The 18277-nt window shown below is 42.4% G+C and overlaps 1 protein-coding gene across 2 annotated transcripts in view; it reads left to right on the forward strand.

The window, feature by feature from the left end:
• The window catches only part of pdzd7a (PDZ domain containing 7a), a 104620-nt gene extending 99401 nt beyond the window's left edge, over nucleotides 1-5219 (forward strand). The window contains exon 17 of one of the 2 annotated variants that reach the window (XM_059947018.1): nucleotides 3622-5219. In XM_059947018.1, coding sequence (XP_059803001.1) covers nucleotides 3622-3765 — 144 coding nt within the window. In that variant the 3' untranslated portion in view covers nucleotides 3766-5219. Of the gene's footprint in view, nucleotides 1-1676; nucleotides 1948-3621 lie in introns of those variants that run through there. The other variant, XM_059947019.1, reaches the window with a different exon arrangement.
• The last annotated feature ends 13058 nt before the right edge of the window (nucleotides 5220-18277 follow it).

Raw genomic sequence — 18277 nt, forward strand, 5'->3', positions numbered from 1 at the left:
GAGTTTTCTCTACTTCTGCATAAATTTGACCTAAATGTGATCAGGTCTTCACATACATCCTAAAACTAGACAAAGAGAACTGAATTAAATGCATATCTCAAAAATGTTATATTTGTTCATTCATTTATTGAGAAAAATGATCATGTATATGTTGGAAAAAGTATGTGAACATTTGTTTTCAGTAACTGCTGTGACCCCCTTGTACAGCAGTAACTTCAACCAAAGATAATTGTTGATCATTCCTGCACATCAGCTTGGAAGAATTATAGGCCATTCCTCCTTACAAAATGGCTTCAACTCTGGGATGTTGATGAGCTTCCTTGCATGAGCTGCTTGCTCCAGGTCTTTCCACAACATTCCTATAGGGTTAAGCTCAGGACCTTGACTCAGCCGTTTCAAAACATGGATTTTCTTTTTAAACTACAGTATTCTGTTGTTGATTTACCCTTGTCTTTCAGATCATTGTCTTGTTGCATTATCCAACTTCTATTAAGCTACAGGTGATGAACTACTATCCTGATATTCTCCTGTAAAATGTCTTGATACAGTTTTGAATTCATTGTTCCCTCACAATTGCAGGCTGTCCAGGCCCTGAGGCAGCAAAGCAGCCCCAAACCATGATGCTCCTTCCACCATGCTTCACAGTTGGGATGAGGTTTTGGTGTTGGTGTGTACTGCCCTTTTTCCTCCAAACATAGCAATGTGTATTTTTACCAAAAAGGGTCAACTTGTGTCTAATCTGTCCACAGAACATTGTCCCAGCAGTGTTGTAAAACATCCAGGTGGTCTTTTGCAAACTTGAGACGCACAGCAATTTTTTTTTTTGGCAAGCAGTGGTTTCCTCCATGGTGTTCTTCCATGAACACCATTCTTGTTTAGTGTTTTTCTCTTATAGAGAACACATGAACAGAGACTTTGGCAAGTTCTAGAGATTTCTGCAGGTCTTTTGCTGTTGCCCTTGGCTATTTTTTCATTTCCTTTTAGCATTGCACGTTGTGTGCTGGGTGTGCTCTTTGCAGGATGCCCATTCCTAGGGGGAGTAGCAACAGTACTGAATATCCTCCATTTGTAGATGATTTCTCTTACTGTGGACTATTGAACACTCAGGTCTTTAGAAATGCTTTTGAAGCCTTTTCCAGCTTGATGCATCTCTACAATTCTTCTAAGATCCTCAGAAAGTTGTTTTGATCAAGGCATGGTGCACATAAACAGATCTTTCTTGAGAAGAGTAGGCTCTGTCAGTAACCTGACTTTGTGTATCTTTTTTATAGGGTAGGGCACCTCTACAACCCACACCTCCAATCTCATGTCATTGATTGGAACATCTGACTCCAAATAGGTTTTATAGAAAGCATTACCCCAGATACATGCAATATTGGGTAATTTTTCTCAATAAATAAATGAACAAGTATAATGTTTTTGTGTTATTTATTTAACTAGGTTCTCTTTATCCAGTTTTAGGACTTGCATGAAGATCTGATCACATTTTAGATCATATTTATGCAGAAATATAGAAAGTTCACAGGGTTCACAAACTTTCTAGCACCACTGTATAGAGATTCTTCATTCTGGATGAAAAGTCTCAGCCAAAACATTGAATGTTTATTTCCGTTTATAGGTGCTGCCTGATTTGCCAATTTCCTCCAGCATTGTGTTTCTGTTGCTCTGCTCCCTAGGTCGTAGGGCAAGGTTCCATCCCCGTGAACTGTTAGTTTCACAGACCCTTCGTAAGTCAGATGAGCAGCTGGCAAGTTCATCCCACTGGTCTCCAAAGCACCCAGTCGTATGTATGGTCTACCAACTTGTGATATGAATGAACTCGGTCTAAGTCGATATGGGGAAAATGCAAGGGAATGGAGTTGAGTGGAATAATAAATCAGCATTGATTGAATGGCGGAGCAAACTCGATGGGCCAAATAGCCTACTTCTGCCCCAATGTCTTATGCCTTATACAACTTTCCAAAGGTTTCCCATCATTTGAAGACATTTTTCGCCATTTCAGTCTAGAGTGGTCTACATTTGGCATTGAGACTGTATCCTCTACTTCAAGGATCCCTAGTCAGGTGAAGCATCCCACTGTGTTGAGCCTTGTAGGACTTTTATAAGATCTTTCATTCTTCACACTGGAGAATACAGGCCTAGTCTAATCAGTTTCTCCTATAATAGCAAGTCTGCTAACCTTGGAGCCAGTTTAATGAACTTTGCTATTGGACAAGTATAAGGGGGCAGGAAGAGCACACAGTACTTACAGCAAAGCCTCTTCAGAAGGCTGCATGTAATTGTAGTATGGCATCTACTCTGATAGTCTAGTCCTTTCATAATAAAAGCAACATATTGGTTGCTAATTCCTTAATAATTAGCTCTACCTAAATATTTTCTTCCAGTGATTACAGTGTTGGTCTCAGAAGGGAACTTTGACTCTATCCCTCTCCATAGACGCTGCCTAACCAGCTGAGGTTCTCCAGCATTTGTGTGTGTTATTAAGGGTATATGGGTCATTTTCATTGGCATCCTTTCTGGGTTTCTTCCATTAGAAAAATATGCCCTTTAAAAAATACCGAACAAATGTAAGGGCTTTACATTTTTTCACATTGTACTTACCCAGCCCACTCACTCAACTTGTCAATATTTCTTGAAGCCTTTTTTACAGCCCCTTTCTGACTTGGAATCCTTTTGGGGTGAAAGGTATCTGGTTTTCTTAGCAAATCATTGATAAAAATGATGAATGGCTAGAGTCCAAGTACTGATCTTTGCAATATCCCCTTTTAAATAGCCCCTTATGGTAGGGTCACATGCTTCCATTACAGTTCTGGTTCTGCAGGATCTGACCTGCTTGAATGGAGCTGTTTGTGTGATGGGTTGGTGCACGGGTGTTGTGTCCATTGCCCCTGTGTGCTCCTGTCAAGATAACCTGAAATAGTGAATTCCTTTCAGGGTTCACCTTCTCCTATTCAGTTATGTCAAAGGTCCTGGAGACCCTCCATCTGGATGGATCTTAACCCAAAGCATTATTCAAAGTTCAAAATAAATTAATTATCGAAGTACATATATGTCACCATATACTACCCTGAGATTCTTGCAGCTATTCACAGTTGAACAAAGAAATATAATAGAATTAATGAAATCAATTACGCACCAGCAAAGACTGACAAACAATATGCAGAAGAAGGCAAAATGTGCAAATACCATGAATGAATGAATGAATAAATAAATAAATAAATGATGCTGAGGACATACGTTACAGTGTCTGGCCAATGAGCCCATAGGTTATGGAATCAGTTAAGTGTTGAGTGAAGTTGATGTGGACCCTAAGGCTGTTGTACCTCCTTTCTGATGGCTGCAGCAAGAAGAGAGCAGGGCTTGGATGGAGGAGGTCCTTGATGATGGACGTTGCCTTTTAGTAGCAGCGCTCCTTGTAGATGTGCTCAGTGGTGCGGAGGGATTTTCCCTCCATTGAGCTCCTCCAGCCCTTTGTGTGATGTTAAACGTTCTTATTGGTTTTGAACTGATATTTCAGTCTTCAGAGTAATCTTCACTCGTTTGTCCCAATGGTGATTGTTGGAAACGAGTTGAGTAAATAACATTGAACAGTGACTGTGATGTTCTGTTACTTTTTTGTAGGCTGGATATGAACTAATTTCAGTGGATGAAGAAAGCCTACAAAATGTCACCCACCGACAAGCAGTGGATATAATTCGTCGATCCTACAGTAACAAGTCGCTGGACCCAATGGTGTTTGTGGTTAAGGTACCCAAGACCAATTGAAGACTGAACCTGTCAGGATATAGTAGACCTACAAAGATGATCTGGGGCATCTGTTCCCAGGATGAGGCTTTCCTTCCTAGGACACCAGAGATGTCCTCTTTCTTCAAAGAATGGGGTTTCCCTTCTTCCACCATGTTGCTGCTCTCACCCACAGCTCCTCCATTTCCTGGACATCCACACCCACCCCATCTGCCCACCACCTCAACAGGGCTAGAGTTCCTTTTATCCTCACCTACCCCACAATGAGCCTCCACATTCAAAACATAATTTTCCTCAGCCTCCATCATCTTCAATAGGATTCTACCTCCAAACACCTCCCCACCCCCCACTCTCCATTTTCTGCAGAGGTCATTCCCTTCATGATTCCCTTGTACAGTCGTCCCTCCCCACTAATCTCCCTCCTGACACACACCCCTGCAAGCAGCCAAAGTGCTACACCTGCCCATTTACCTCCTCCTTCACTTCCATTAGGGCCCCAATCTTCTCCTCACCTGCCTTTCACCTTCCTTCAGTAACCCTCCTCCTTCCCTTATTCTCGTGAACCTCATCTATCAAATTCCTTATTCTGCACCCAAACTTTCCCACCTATCTGGCTTCACCTATCTCCTTCTAACTCAGGGGTTAACCCTTTTTATTCCCACCATTAACCAAGGGATCAATGAACACCAATTTGGAAACCTCTGTTCTAGCTAGCCCTCCTTTCCCTCCCTCCACCTTTTTATTCTTGCGTCTTGCCCGCTTCCTTTTCCAGTCAAGATGAAGGGTTTCGGCCTGAAACATCAACAGTTTCCGTGAATGCTGCCTGACCTGATGAGTTCCTCCAGCATTTTGTGTGTGTGGCTCCGTAATTCCTGATTACCAACCACACAGTGTGGAAGTAAATGATGAAGTGGGAAAGTGAAACATGAATGATGGTTTTTGTGCATTTGAAATCTGTGAACCATTTCAAACCCCAACTACTTCAATTGAAAAGGATTGCACTGATCTAAATGCAGTTGTCTAAATATTCCATACAGTGAATGGACACTAATGTCTAAATGAATGGACCATTACTTTGTAAATACATAATTTCCAGAGCTGTCTCTTACACAGGTCCTTTATAAATTAATTTTGTGGAAAGCATATTCATATTGTGATTAAGGGTAAATTTTGGATATCTAGTGTATAATGTTATAATAGTGTATAACATCTACCAGAGTACACAAATGTTTAAAGGTTAGACATGAACTATTGATTTAAATGATTATTCTAATATATTTGATTTATGGGGGCCATTGATGTATGATATGGGATATAGTTCCTATGCACAGGGTCTACCTGGTAGGCTCTCTCATTCTTTGACCTGATTTTGGCTTTTAAGCATTTAGCAAACAATGCATTTCACTGTATGTTTCGATGTACATGTTATAAATAAATAAATCTAATCTACCTACACTTCTTTGGGAAAGAGGAGAATAAAGAAAAGATCTCAGTTAAATGATAATATCTTTCCATGAGCTCTTTGCATTAACTCTTAAAGAAGTATAACAAACATAAAGTTCATAGCTTGCAAAGAAGCACATGCATATAATTAGTTAGCAGATGTTCCTTTCAGCAGTAAAATGGAAAAGAAATTTTGGTGTTAGTTAAAGCTCCTACTCTGGACATTTGTCTTGATAATCACACAGAAACTCAATGAAGACTTTATGACACCATCAAGTTGACCAGCTTACCACCGTTACAGAAGAGAAATCCCTTGTGTTAGTCTGATGGAATTTGCAGAGTTACAAGCAACAGTGCAATGGTTCAATTGAATATCAGAGAATGTGCATGGTATACAACCCGAAATCCTTACTCATTGCAGATATCCACAAAACAGAAGAAAATCCCAAAGAATGAATGGCAGAAATGTTAAAACCCTAAAGCCCCCCTCCCCCTCCCATGCACAAGTGGCAACTAAAGCATCAACCCTCATCTCTCTCCCTCCCCCCACTTGCTCCAGCTAAAGCATCAACCCCCACCACTCACCACGCAAGCAGTAGCACAGCCCTCCTAAAGACCATGAGCTAGAGTCCATCAATTCAAACACTTCAACATCACAGACAACTTTCTCTCTCATGAGATATCACTCCCACAACAGCTCGCTGTTTCAATGTTACAATCTGCGGCATTGCTTTTCTCGACAGCAGCACACACTGCCGTCTCAGTGTTTCAATATCCAGCGACGCTGACGAGGAATCGGGTCAGCCACAGGGCCACAGCTGAAAGGCGCACGTCACCCAGGCTGCACCTGGAGATATTGAAAACTCCGGGCCGCTCAATGAGCTCCAAAAGCGAGAGTGCACCACCGTAAAGAACCGCAGTTGCAGATCATGGACTCTGACAGGACCCCAGCCCCCTCGAAAAGAAAAATAAGACATTAAAAGAGAAAAAATAAATTGTTTCACAGACGAACTAGAAAAAGTCGTTCAGGTCCACAAAAACCTCTAGTGCCACATTTCGTTCCTCCCATTCCCCATCCCAATTCCAGGACTTTATTCCTTGGAAAGTATGAGATTGAGGGGTGACCTGATAGAGGTACATAAGATCAAGAGGGGCATGGACAGAGTGAAAACACAGAACTTTCTTCTCCAGGAGGGTTGATAAAAACAAGAGAACATAGACTTAAGATCAGTGCCGAGAGATTTATAAGGGTCATCAGGCCAGTTTCTTCATGCAAAGGGTGGAAAGAGCTGCCAGAAATGGGCACATTAGCAACATTTAAAAGCCAGGCAGTTAAGTAGATGGATGACAGAGAGACAAGACAGACAATGAGACAAGCATAGGACTAGCTTGCTGGACCACACAGTTGTTATGGGCAAGTTAGGCTTAAGGGTCTGCTTTTGATTTGCTTGACTGTAATGCTACTAATGATATTGATCAATTGGTAAAATGGGCAAATCAATAACAAATGCAACTTAAACCTGATAGTGTAAGGTGAAGAGCGTTGGGAGGATTCCTAAGGCAAGGACACAATGAATGGGAGGGCCTTGAGGGTACAGGGGAACAAGGAGACAGCACAGTAGTTCTGGTTACACCACAGGAACTACATGATTAAACAGGAGAGAGTGCAAAGAAAATCAGCAGAATGTGTTTCAGTTAAGCAGAGAGACTGGATAGGTTGGATGTTTTCCCTTGGAGTGGAGCAGGTCGAGTGGGAGCTGACTGGCACAAATAAATACTATGAGGGACAAAGAAGGAAACTGGGAATCAGGATATAAGTTTCAGGTCAGAGATAGAAGGTGTATCAGTGATCTGGGAACATCTTTTTCATCTAGACTGTGCTTCAATCCAGAACACACTGCCTAAAGGCAAAGGCCAAAGGCAAAGACTTTTGCAACAGTTAAGAGTTATCTGGATAAACACTTAAATGCCAAGGACTGAAGGCTATGGAGTAATTGCTGGTAAATAGGAGTAGAACAAAGCCACCAGAGAGACACTGAAGTTAGTAGGTATAGAAGTGTTTTATTCAATAAAAACAAGCAACAGACATCATATTGAGATCCTCTTGGAGGAAAAGGCCTCTTGACCCAATATTACATGAAATTTTTATATGCCAAAATCAAAGGTAACGGCAGGTCATTCTATATGTGTCTATAATGCTTCCTTTGAATTACATATAGTTTTCACATACCTTCTTTGTACCCACACTCCAAGACACCCAAAATAAATATAATCAGCTTCGTCTAGTTTGCAGTCAACTGCAGTGTACAGCTCCAGGTAAACCGTTCTTCAGGGCTGCATTTTAAATTCAATCTACTATCCATGCTCAGGTCTGAATATTCTTTGCTGGTGAAATTAATATTTGCTATATACCCTAACTCTAGAATATACCCTAACAGTAATGATGGAATGAGGGGCCTGTATCTGTCTCTATGTTGCTATCAAATTCACGTTACCTTCAAGAGTTCAAAGGTTCATTTTATTATCAAAGTATGTATGCAAAATACAACTCTGAGATTCGTCTTCTCCCGATAGCCACAAAATACAGAAAATCATAGTAGTTGGAAGAAAAACTTCAATTCCCTCCCCCCCACACTCAAAAAGAAAAGGGATAAAGACTTGCAAACACCTAACCCCCCCCCCAACCCCTCCCTCACACAAAAACTAAAACTAACAGATAGGCCACATTGAAAAACAACAAGAACATCAAACCCCAAACCCCCAGCCCACCATTCAACAACAAGAACGAATGGGTAAAAACACAAAAACACATAGAACTGAAAGAGCCCAATATGAACAACAGTCCAATCATAAATCTCATGATTTTGGTAATATCTCCATTTTGACTCAAACCCAGCGGCTTCGCTGACGGCACCAACTTGAACCAGAGGACCCTCCGAGGGAAGTGACTCAAACTCAAACTCAAACTCAAACAAAACTCAAAACTCCAAGTCCTTGAAGTGTCGCTTGTGACTTCAGTATTATTTGAAGTTACTTTGTTCTCATCATAAGCTTGGGGACTTTTTTCAAATTTATAAAATTAATAACAACAGTTCTCATCTTCCTGAGAGTGGAGAATTTACAAGGATTAAGACCACAATTGTGAGTGAGCCCTTTATGTCTCGTATTTTTTCTCATCCAAACCTTAGAGAATTCAGTTACGCTTATGTAAAGATACTAAGTCATTTGGTTGAATCTGCTAATTATTTTTTATTAATGTGCAATCAGTGCAGATCTCCAGCTTCAGTGAGGATTGAACTGCAAGAATTCAGATGTTTCTCAGTTGACTTAACTGTAAAACAGCACCGTCTTCCTTAAGAGATTTGGAAGAGTGTATTTCCTCTTTGTGCAGGCATGTCACTGGTCACTGGCCAGGCCAAACATGCACATAATAAATCTACTTAAGTAAACCGTCCCCGGTGCTTGATTAGGGATCGGTGCAATGGTAATACTATCAATAGAGGAAAGGAGTAATGGCACTCTCGCCATTAGTAACACTTTGCTGTATTAAAGTGGCTGACCTTCTATTAGGTAATGGCATAAATTTTATGAGTCTCTTGAGTTTATGTCCACTTTTCAATTGTAACATTTTAATTTGATTAACAGCCCCACAGTAAGCAGGAGACAAGAAAGGTGCCCCTGACCATTGACTCCTTATCACTTGATATTAAACAGCAGTGGATGCTGGTACACTGTAAAAGACTGTTGAAGAACCTTTATACCAGAATCAGGTTTATTATCACTGCCATATGGTACTGTGCAAAAGGCTTAGGCACATGAATATAGCTGGGGTGCCTTAGATTTTCGCATGGTATTGTATTTGTCAATGTGCGTAGAGCAGAGGGCAAGTTTGTAAATCTGGCGGGAGCAAAGGATGTTAGGGCGGGGTGAGGGTGTATTGCCGGGGTGGAGGTGTGTGGGGTAGGTGCAGATACACCTGGTCCTGAGAGATCAGGCAAGGTCATTTGCTTCTATGTAATTGGTTTATTGATCATTACAGGATGTCTCTCTGGTGCTTTCTACTCACTTCCCTCTCCCTACCCCCTTCCCACTCTCAGCCCACAACAGAGACCAGTATCAGATTTATTGTCACTCACGTATGTTGTGAAATTTATTTTGCAGCAGCAGTACAGCGCTGTCCATAAAATAAACTCTCAATTATAAATTACGTATAAATTAAATAAGTGGTGAAAAAAGAAGAAAACTAGTGAAATAGTGTTCATGGGTCTGGTCAGAAATCTGATGGTAGTGGGGAATAAGCTGTTCCTAAAAGGTTGACTGTGTGTCTTCAGGCTCCTGTACCTCTTCTCTAATGGTAGTAATGAGAAGAGAGCGTGTCCTGGATGGTGGGAAGCCGGGAATGCAAATTCTACCTTTTACTAAGTGTGCATTGGAGATTCCCGACTGTATTTGTTGAGATTACTAATATGCAATGGCAGAATCACCTGGATTTATTTACAGCCTGATTATCAACTAAAGAGATTTAGTACATCGTGGCTATTCACATCAGTCAGATTGCAACTCTCTGCTGTTTGATTTATCTGTGATAGTCAAAAAGCGCCATAACTATACATGTGAACTTCCTTTCCCCTTGAAAATAAAATAGCAAATGTATTGTTATCTAGCTGTCACATTGACTGCCACATGTGTTATTAAAGCCCAACAGCTTTGATGTAGTTCAGTACATTATAATCGTTCTCATTTCTATAAAACATGTTGAGTACAAAAAGAACCACAGAACATCCCCATTAAACATCAGAGATTTTGTTAACATTTGACTCCAACTACAGCAACAATTATTTCATTCTCTCTTAGGATTTATCTCAAGGTCCTTCCCTGATAAATCTATTCAAGTCATTCAGCTGAGAATAATTCTCTTTTGTTAACAGCTAGCACTAGCTTTTGACCATCAGTGTGTTTTGTTCTTTCTTAATGGTCTGGATTTCACACCCACTCCTCCCCAGAAAGCTGTAAAGCACGTACCACCAGGCTCAAGGACAGTTTCTACCCCGCTGGTATAAAATTATTAAGTAGATCTGAACACTACCAAACTCAAGGACAGATTCTATCCAAATGCCCACCATTGTAAGATTATTAAATGATTCCCCACTATGATAAATTGGACTCGACCTTACAATCTACCTCATTATGATCTTTCACTTTATTGTTTACCTGCACTGCAGTTTCTCTGTAGCTGCTACACTTTATTCTACATTGTTATTGTTTTACCTTGTTCCACCTCAGTGAACAGTGGGGTGATCTGAACCGTATACAAGACAAGATTTTCACTGTAGGTCAGCAGCTATGACAATAATATTCTAATTCCCTCCCAACCTACACCCCCATCCTTAGCCGATGGTATAAGGGAAAGGGATGAGTTCATGGACAGAAGCCAGGATAGATGTAATAAATATACAGTATCTATGTTGCTGAAATTTCAGACCATGTAGCATATGTAGATTCAAACCTGACTCCTGCAAAAAGAATTGGGATCTTGAAAATTGGCATGGTGGTTAGTTATACCAACCCGATGGTGAGATAAATTTTCCTCCACTGCTGGTGGGTCAAAGGGAAGAGGAAACAGTTAATCATGGGACGTATCAAAGTTCGAAGTTCATTTATTGTCAAAGTATATATTTGTCAGACTATACTACCCTGAAATTCATTTTCTTATAGGTATTCACAGTAGATACAGAGAAACACAATAGAATCACTGATAAATTACACACAAAGATGGACAAACAAACAAGACAAAGAAGTGCATAAGAAGACAGACTGCAATTACAAAATAAATAAATAAATAATATTGAGAACATGAGTGGTAAAATCCTTGAAAGTGAGTCCATAGGTTGTGGAATAGTGTTGAGGTGAGTGAAGTTGTCCAGGAATGGTCGAGCCTGATTGTTGAAGCATAACTGTTCCTGAATCTAGTGATGTGGGACCTAAGGCTTCTGTGCTTCCTTCCTGATGGCAGCAGCCAGACAAGAGCATGGCCGGCATGGTGGGGTCTTTGTTTATATGTCCCAGGGTTCTAAAAGAATTGTGGAGGCACTAGTAATGCTCTTTAAAAACTCAATAGATTCTGGCAAGGTTCCAGAGAACTGGAAAGCTGCAAAATTCACTCCACTCCAGCCTTTCTCAACCTTTTTGCCTTGGAGGAACCTTTGAAATAATATTCAGGTCTCAGGGAACCCCTGCATATAAATTATTACATCTACAGCTCACGGTACGTTAGTATCATTAGTAAGTTGTAGTGGTGTACAAAGGCTGTTGAAAGTCTAGTCAAGAGGAAAAGAAGAGCTTACAAAAGGTTCAAAAAACGAGGTAATGATAGAAATCTAGAAGATTATAGAGCTAGCAGGAAGGAGCTTAAGAATGAAATTAGGAGAGCCAGAAGGGGCCATGAGAAGGGTTGACGGACAGGATTAAGGTAAATCCCAAAGTATTCTATCAGTATGTGAAGAGCAAGAGGATAAGACGTGAGAGAATAGGACCAATCAAGTGTGACAATGGAAAAGTGTGTATGGAACTGAGGAGAGAGCAAAAGTACTTAATGAATACTTTGCTTCAGTATGCACTATGGAAAAGGATCTTGATGATTGTAGGGATGGCTTGCAGTGGACTAAAAAGCTTGAGCATGTAGATATTAGGGAAGAGGATGTGCTGGAGTGTTTGGAAAGCATCAAGTTGGATGTCAATGGGACCAGATGGGATGTACCCCAGGCTACTGTGGGAAGTGAAGGAGAAGATTGCTGAGCCTCTGGCAATGATCTTTGCATCATCAATGGGGACGGGAGAGGTTCTGGGGGATTGGAGGGTTGTGGATGTTGTTCCATTATTCAAGAAAGGGAGTAGAAATAGCCCAGGAAATTATAGACCAGTGAGTCTTACTTCAGTGGTTGGTAGGTTGATGGAAAAGATCCTGAGAGGCAGGATTTATGAACAGTTAGACGAGCATAATATGATTAGGAATACTCAGCATGGCTTTGTCAAAGACAGGTTGTGCCTTATGAACCTGATAGAATTTTTTGAGGATGTGACTGAACACATTGATGAAGGTAGAGCAGTAGATGTAGTGTATATGGATTTCAGCAATGCATTTGATAAAGGTACCCCATGCAAGGCTTATTGAGAAAGTAAAGAGGCATTGGATCCAAGGGGACATTGCTTTATAGATCTAGAACTGGCTTGACCTCAGAAGGCAAAGGGTGGTTGTAGACAGGTCATATTCTGCACAGAGGTCGGTGAACAGTGGAGTGCCTCAGGGATCTGTTCTGGGACCCCTGCTCTTCTTGAGTTTTATAAGTGACCTGGATGATGAAGTGGAGGCATGGGTTAGTAAATTTGTTGATGACACAAAGGTTGGGGTGTTGTGGATAGTGTGGAGGGCTGTCAGAGGTTACAGCAGGACATTGATAGGATGCAAAACTGGGCTGAGAAGTGATAGATGGAGTTCAACACAAATAAGTGTGAGGTAGTTCATTTTGGTAGGTCAAATATGATGGCAGAATATAGCATTAATGGCAAGACTCTTGGCAGTGTGGAGGATCAGAGGAATCTTGGGGTCCGAGTCCATAAGACACTCAAAGCTCCTACACAGGTTGACTCTGTGGTTAAGAAGGTATATAGTGCATTGACTTTCATCAATCGTGGGATTGAGTTTAAGAGCCAAGAGGTAATGTTGATCCTGGTCAGACCCCACTTGGAGTACTGTGCTCAATTCTGGTCGCCTCATTATAGGAAGGATGTGGAAACCATAGAAAGGGTGCAGAGGAGATCTACAAGCATGGATTGGGGAGCATGCCTTATGAGAATAAGTTGAATGAACTCGGCCTTTTCTCCTTGAAGCGACAGAGGATGATGGGAGGCATTGATCATGTGGGTATTCAGATTTTTTTCCCAGGGCTGAAATAGCTCGCACGAGAGGGCAGTTTTAAGGTGCTTGGAAGTAGGTACAGAGGAGATGTCAGGGGAAGTTTTTTACGCAGAGAGTGGTGAATGCGTGGAATGGGCTGCCGGCAATGGTGGTGGAGGCAGATACAATAGGGTCTTTTAACAGACTCCTGGAGAGGTACGTGGAGCTTAGAAAAATAGAGGGCTATAGGTAAGCCTAGGTAATTTCTATGGTAAGGACATGTTCAGCACAGCTTTGTGGGCCGAAGGGCCTGTATTGTGCTGTAGGTTTTCTATGTTTCTATATAATCAAAATAATTGTCAATGCTCTTTTGAGCAGAGAATGAACTTTTAGCCAGCCTTTCTTGTAAACAGATGGTTACCTTTTTTGAAATTATTCTTTCTTTCTCTTTCATAATTTTTAAACACTTATAAGGCAAACATAACATATTTCACAATTCTGGGTCAAACTTGAGAAAAGCGCATACAGATTTCATCTTCAGCTGAAATGAAATGATTTCTATCCTTGTTCTTGATTCTTGTTAAACAAGAAAAAACTTGCTCACAGATGTAAGGAATTGAAAACTGTAGCAAAATGTTCATTGCTTTCATACGAATGGCAGGATACCCTTCTTGCACAGAAACCTAGAATTTGTCCAGGGGCAGTTCAATAAATCTGATCTTGAGCACAGCTCGCAAAGTTCTTCCTCTTCTCGCAAAGTCAAGTCCTCAGGCTGAGCAAAAGATTCAGGGAAAGGGTTTCTCACCCAGTCATATACTTGTGTTGAAAGGGAGGAAAAATATTGTTCATTTCTACAGTTCTTTCAGGTGGTTTTCAATAAGACTTGAGACTTGCCGATATCCTTCCTCACTCTCAAGCCCAAGCAGCAGTGAATACATTTCAAGATTTCCTTTCGCAGCACGATTTTTTTCAGAGATTCAGTTTCCTTTTAAATCCTAGAATCCTGTCACTTGATGTCATTTTCTCCAGGGCCTTGCAGAGACTTGTTCAGCTGGTTCATGTAATGAAAAATGTCTGTTAAGTAGACTAGTTTCTGCAGCCATTCTTCATCTTCAAAGCACTTAGCAAAATCTGGTATGTGTACTCAGAGACAGCACTGACCACATTAGTTTTGGGTGCCTGGCTCTCAAGAAGTTTTAGATTATTTGTGTTAATTTGTGTTTCTCTCAAAGTTGTTTGGACCTTCAGGAGTATCTAATGTGTTTCCATTGTATTGAAATAAACAATGCCATTGTAACTGTTACTGTTGATCTTAAAAGTGTGATGTACCTTTGGGTTTGTGAGCCTCTACAGACAGCATCTCAGAATGATGCCTGCCTGGTACGATGAATCACCAGCTTCAGTTTCAATCACAATCACAACATTTGGGGGTTTGTCCTAGATAGGGTTGTGACCCCGAGTATGGCCAGTGACTTCATCAGTCCAAGGGTTGAGTATTGTTTTAAGAATAATAGCTATGCTTTGATCTGTTTAGGCCATGGACCACGGGATCAGGAAGTATCAAAGGACATGGCAGAGAGCTAAACTGGTAGATATAAAAGTGTGTGTGTGTGTGTGTGTGTGTGTGTGTGTTTGGTGGGAAACTGATTGAGTGTAGTCTAGTTACTGAGAAGACTTGGGTAGTGTGGCAGACACTGTACCACAACACCAGGGAATGTGTGTGTACTCATTTGGGGAATTTTTTGTGTGTTCAACTGTGTGTGGGAAAATCTGAGAATCAAAGCCTCAGACGGGAAGTACTTAACTACCTACAGCAATATCATGGGCTTGGTTATGAAGAGGGAGAACCCACAGAGTTTACTTCATAAACTTGAGATATAACAGGGCGGGTTAAGACCTGGAACTTAGAGGAATATTGGCAGTGGTGGAGAAGCCAATCAAGTTGGCAGCAGTCACTCTGGGTTGTGTACTGAGAGAACAAAGTGCCTGGAATCACATAGTGTACAAATAGGAGAGCTGCAGAAGGAATGGATGAATATACAGGGAGCAGTGAGACAGTGTACAAGTAGACCTGGACAGATTCAAAAAACAGAACACTTATGGAGAGAGTGAGAGACATGGATGGGAAACAGGCAGAGTAACTAGAACAATCCGGATGTGGGCTGACGGAGAGGTAACTGGGATAAGGCCCAGTGAGTGGGCAGCAGCCATGGGAATAATTGCTGAGGAAAGTGAAGAGGTAAATATGGAAGCACTGGACCAGGGAATTGACATGTGGGAAAGTGCCCGCAAACAGGAGAGGTCATAGTATCACCAGTACTGACTATCAGAATGGCACCGATAGAAACCAGGCAACGACTGGCTGGGAACCCAGATGATCCCAGCCAGCCACTCGCACTCAGCCCCACCACCCACAAGCCTTTTACCCCAGGGGGAAAACAGAGCACTCGATCCAAACTGCCCTCACAGAGCTGGGTGCAACATTGCAAAATTGTGGTGTAAGTTATGTTCAAAATCCACCAGATGCACTCACAAAGATGTGCACATATTGGTTAATGCTAAATGCCTGAGGAATGCACAGGGAAGTGTGACCTCAGGGGTGCAGGAGGGAACATGGGCAACTAGTGGGAATGCCGGCAATAAGGAACAATATGGAACTTTAAGGAAGAAGTGAAGTGAGGGTAACTGGGGAGTGATAATGTCAGTTATTCAAATGAACCTGCCATGATGATGCAGAGTGAAAATACAGGGCCTGTGAGGAATACAGTACTCATGGCAGAGCAATACAGGGAGGGATGATCCAGTCATCCTCCAATTACTCAAGGAAGGGCTGAGCTCAGCCCACCAAGACGCTTTAGATTTGGCAATAACATTGGGATCCACCTACTCCACAATAGTTTCATGGCCAGGGAAATCGAGAGAGAAAAGGGGTTGTTAGGGGCTGTACAGACATAGCTGCTGTGAAGATGGCAATATTGGAATCCAAACATGGAGGAAAGATACACACCGACGTAGAGATGGTGACCAGGCCTTATTCATAAGAATTCCAACTGAATTTGTGGTGGCCGAGAGACACCACGACACATAACATGTACAAAAACTAGGACCCACTTAAATAATACAATTAACTCAGAATCCCCAAGCTTATCAAAATAAACTTGACAAGTTTAAAAAGAAAGCACCAGGAGACCCCATTACAAAGTGCTCGAGAAAAGCACAAGGAATGAAACAATTACCTGCTCTTGTTAACCAAGAATTAACCAATTCAGGTGTTCTAAAACCCTCAGAGCCCCCATGCTCCAGTTTCCCCACCAGGGATCTTACTTCATCTACCACCAAGCAGGGCACTTAGTAGGGAACTGTTGAGTTAGACATAGGAGGGAAGAGGAGGTAATACATATGCCACAGCTGTGGTCTCCCAGGCCATGGTTAGAGATAATGTCCTAACAGGAAAGGAGATATGAGAGGCAGCCACCAAGTCACGTAGTGATCACAGCAGAACCTAAGTTTCCATCCGCAACAGCGCCTTGCCCTCTCTGTCCAATCCGACTACTGATCAGATTATAGAACTAGTCAAGACAGCCTTGAGGTCAGACAAATAGTTAGAGGTGGTTTCAGAGAAACCTCATTAACCACTAACTTGCCTATGTGGCCAGTAACGAAACCAGATAGACCATTTTGGTTAACAGTAGACTATACTGCCCTCAGTAAGACCACATGGAGACGGCATCCCATTGTGGCCAGACACACCACAATCCTGAATGGACTAACTCCGGAACATAAAACGTTCTCAGACCTGGACATTGCTAATGGATTTTGGGGGCTCCCATTAGCAGCTGAGCCTCCAGACCGATTTGCCCTCCCCCTGTGCAGGCAGCAATATGTATGGAGCAGACTCTCCCAGGGAGTCCACAATCACCCAGCTGATTTTCATAAGGTCACGGTGCACATTTGGGAAAAGCTCAATCTAACGCTGCACTGCTTGGCCATCTGACAATATTTAGATGATCTTTTTTAATTGCCTCGGAGGATAAATCAGGTCACTTGAGGATGGAAAAATACTGCAGGATGAGAGGACAAAATTCAGACCACACAAGGCTCAGGTGTGGAAATGAACTGTCCAGTACCAAGGACACACAATTTCACAGGGGAGGAAAGAGATGTCATATGACAGACTTTCTGTAATCAGGTGAATGCCATGCCAAATTACTGTAAGGGGAGTGAGGAAGGTAATGGGTACTGCTGTACCAGGGTTCTCAGCACGAGTGGCTCTGATATAGGCCTTAACCAAAGGAGGGAAGCTCCCTCAAAAGTAAAATGGGGCCCAGATGAGGAAAAGGTTTTTACCAATATAAAGAAAGCCGTGGTCTTTGTACCTGTGTAAAGGTTACCCGATGAGGATTGCTCTTTCACCTGTACTGCAGCAGTGAGAGAGGGAATTACAACACAGCGGTGCTGCAGGTCCATGGGACACAGGAAGACCAGTGGCATATTATTCAGCAAAGCAGGCACCCATTGTAGCAGGTTTTCCCTGAACCGTCCAGTGTGGGCCGTCAGAGGAAAGGAACCGTTGTAGCAGGTTTTCCCTGAACCGTGCAGTGTGGGGCGTGAGAGGAAAGGAACCGTTGTAGCAGGTTTTCCCGAACCGTGCAGTGTGGGCCGTCAGAGGAAAGGAACCGTTGTAGCAGGTTTTCCCGAACCGTGCAGTGTGGGCTGTCAGAGGAAAGGAACCGTTGTAGCAGGTTTTCCCGAACCGTGCAGTGTGGGCTGTCAGAGGAAAGGAACCGTTGTAGCAGGTTTTCTCTGAACCGCGCAGTGTGGGGCGTCAGAGGAAAAGAACCGTTGTAGCAGGTTTTCCCTGAACCGTGCAGTGTGGGCCGTCAGAGGAAAGGAACCGTTGTAGCAGATTTTCCCTGAACCGTGCAGTGTGGGGCGTGAGAGGAAAGGAACCGTTGTAGCAGGTTTTCCCTGAACCGTGCAGTGTGGGGCGTGAGAGGAAAGGAACCGTTGTAGCAGGTTTTCCCTGAACCGTGCAGTGTGGGGCGTCAGAGGAAAGGAACCGTTGTAGCAGGTTTTCCCTGAACCGTGCAGTGTGGGCCGCGAAAGGAAAGGAACAGTTGTAGCAGGTTTTCCCTGAACCGTGCAGTGTGGGCCGCGAGAGGAAGGGAGCCGTTGTAGCAGGTTTTCCCTGAACCG

The sequence above is a fragment of the Hypanus sabinus genome, chromosome 22 (assembly GCF_030144855.1).
Source record: "Hypanus sabinus isolate sHypSab1 chromosome 22, sHypSab1.hap1, whole genome shotgun sequence".
NCBI lineage: Eukaryota > Metazoa > Chordata > Chondrichthyes > Myliobatiformes > Dasyatidae > Hypanus > Hypanus sabinus.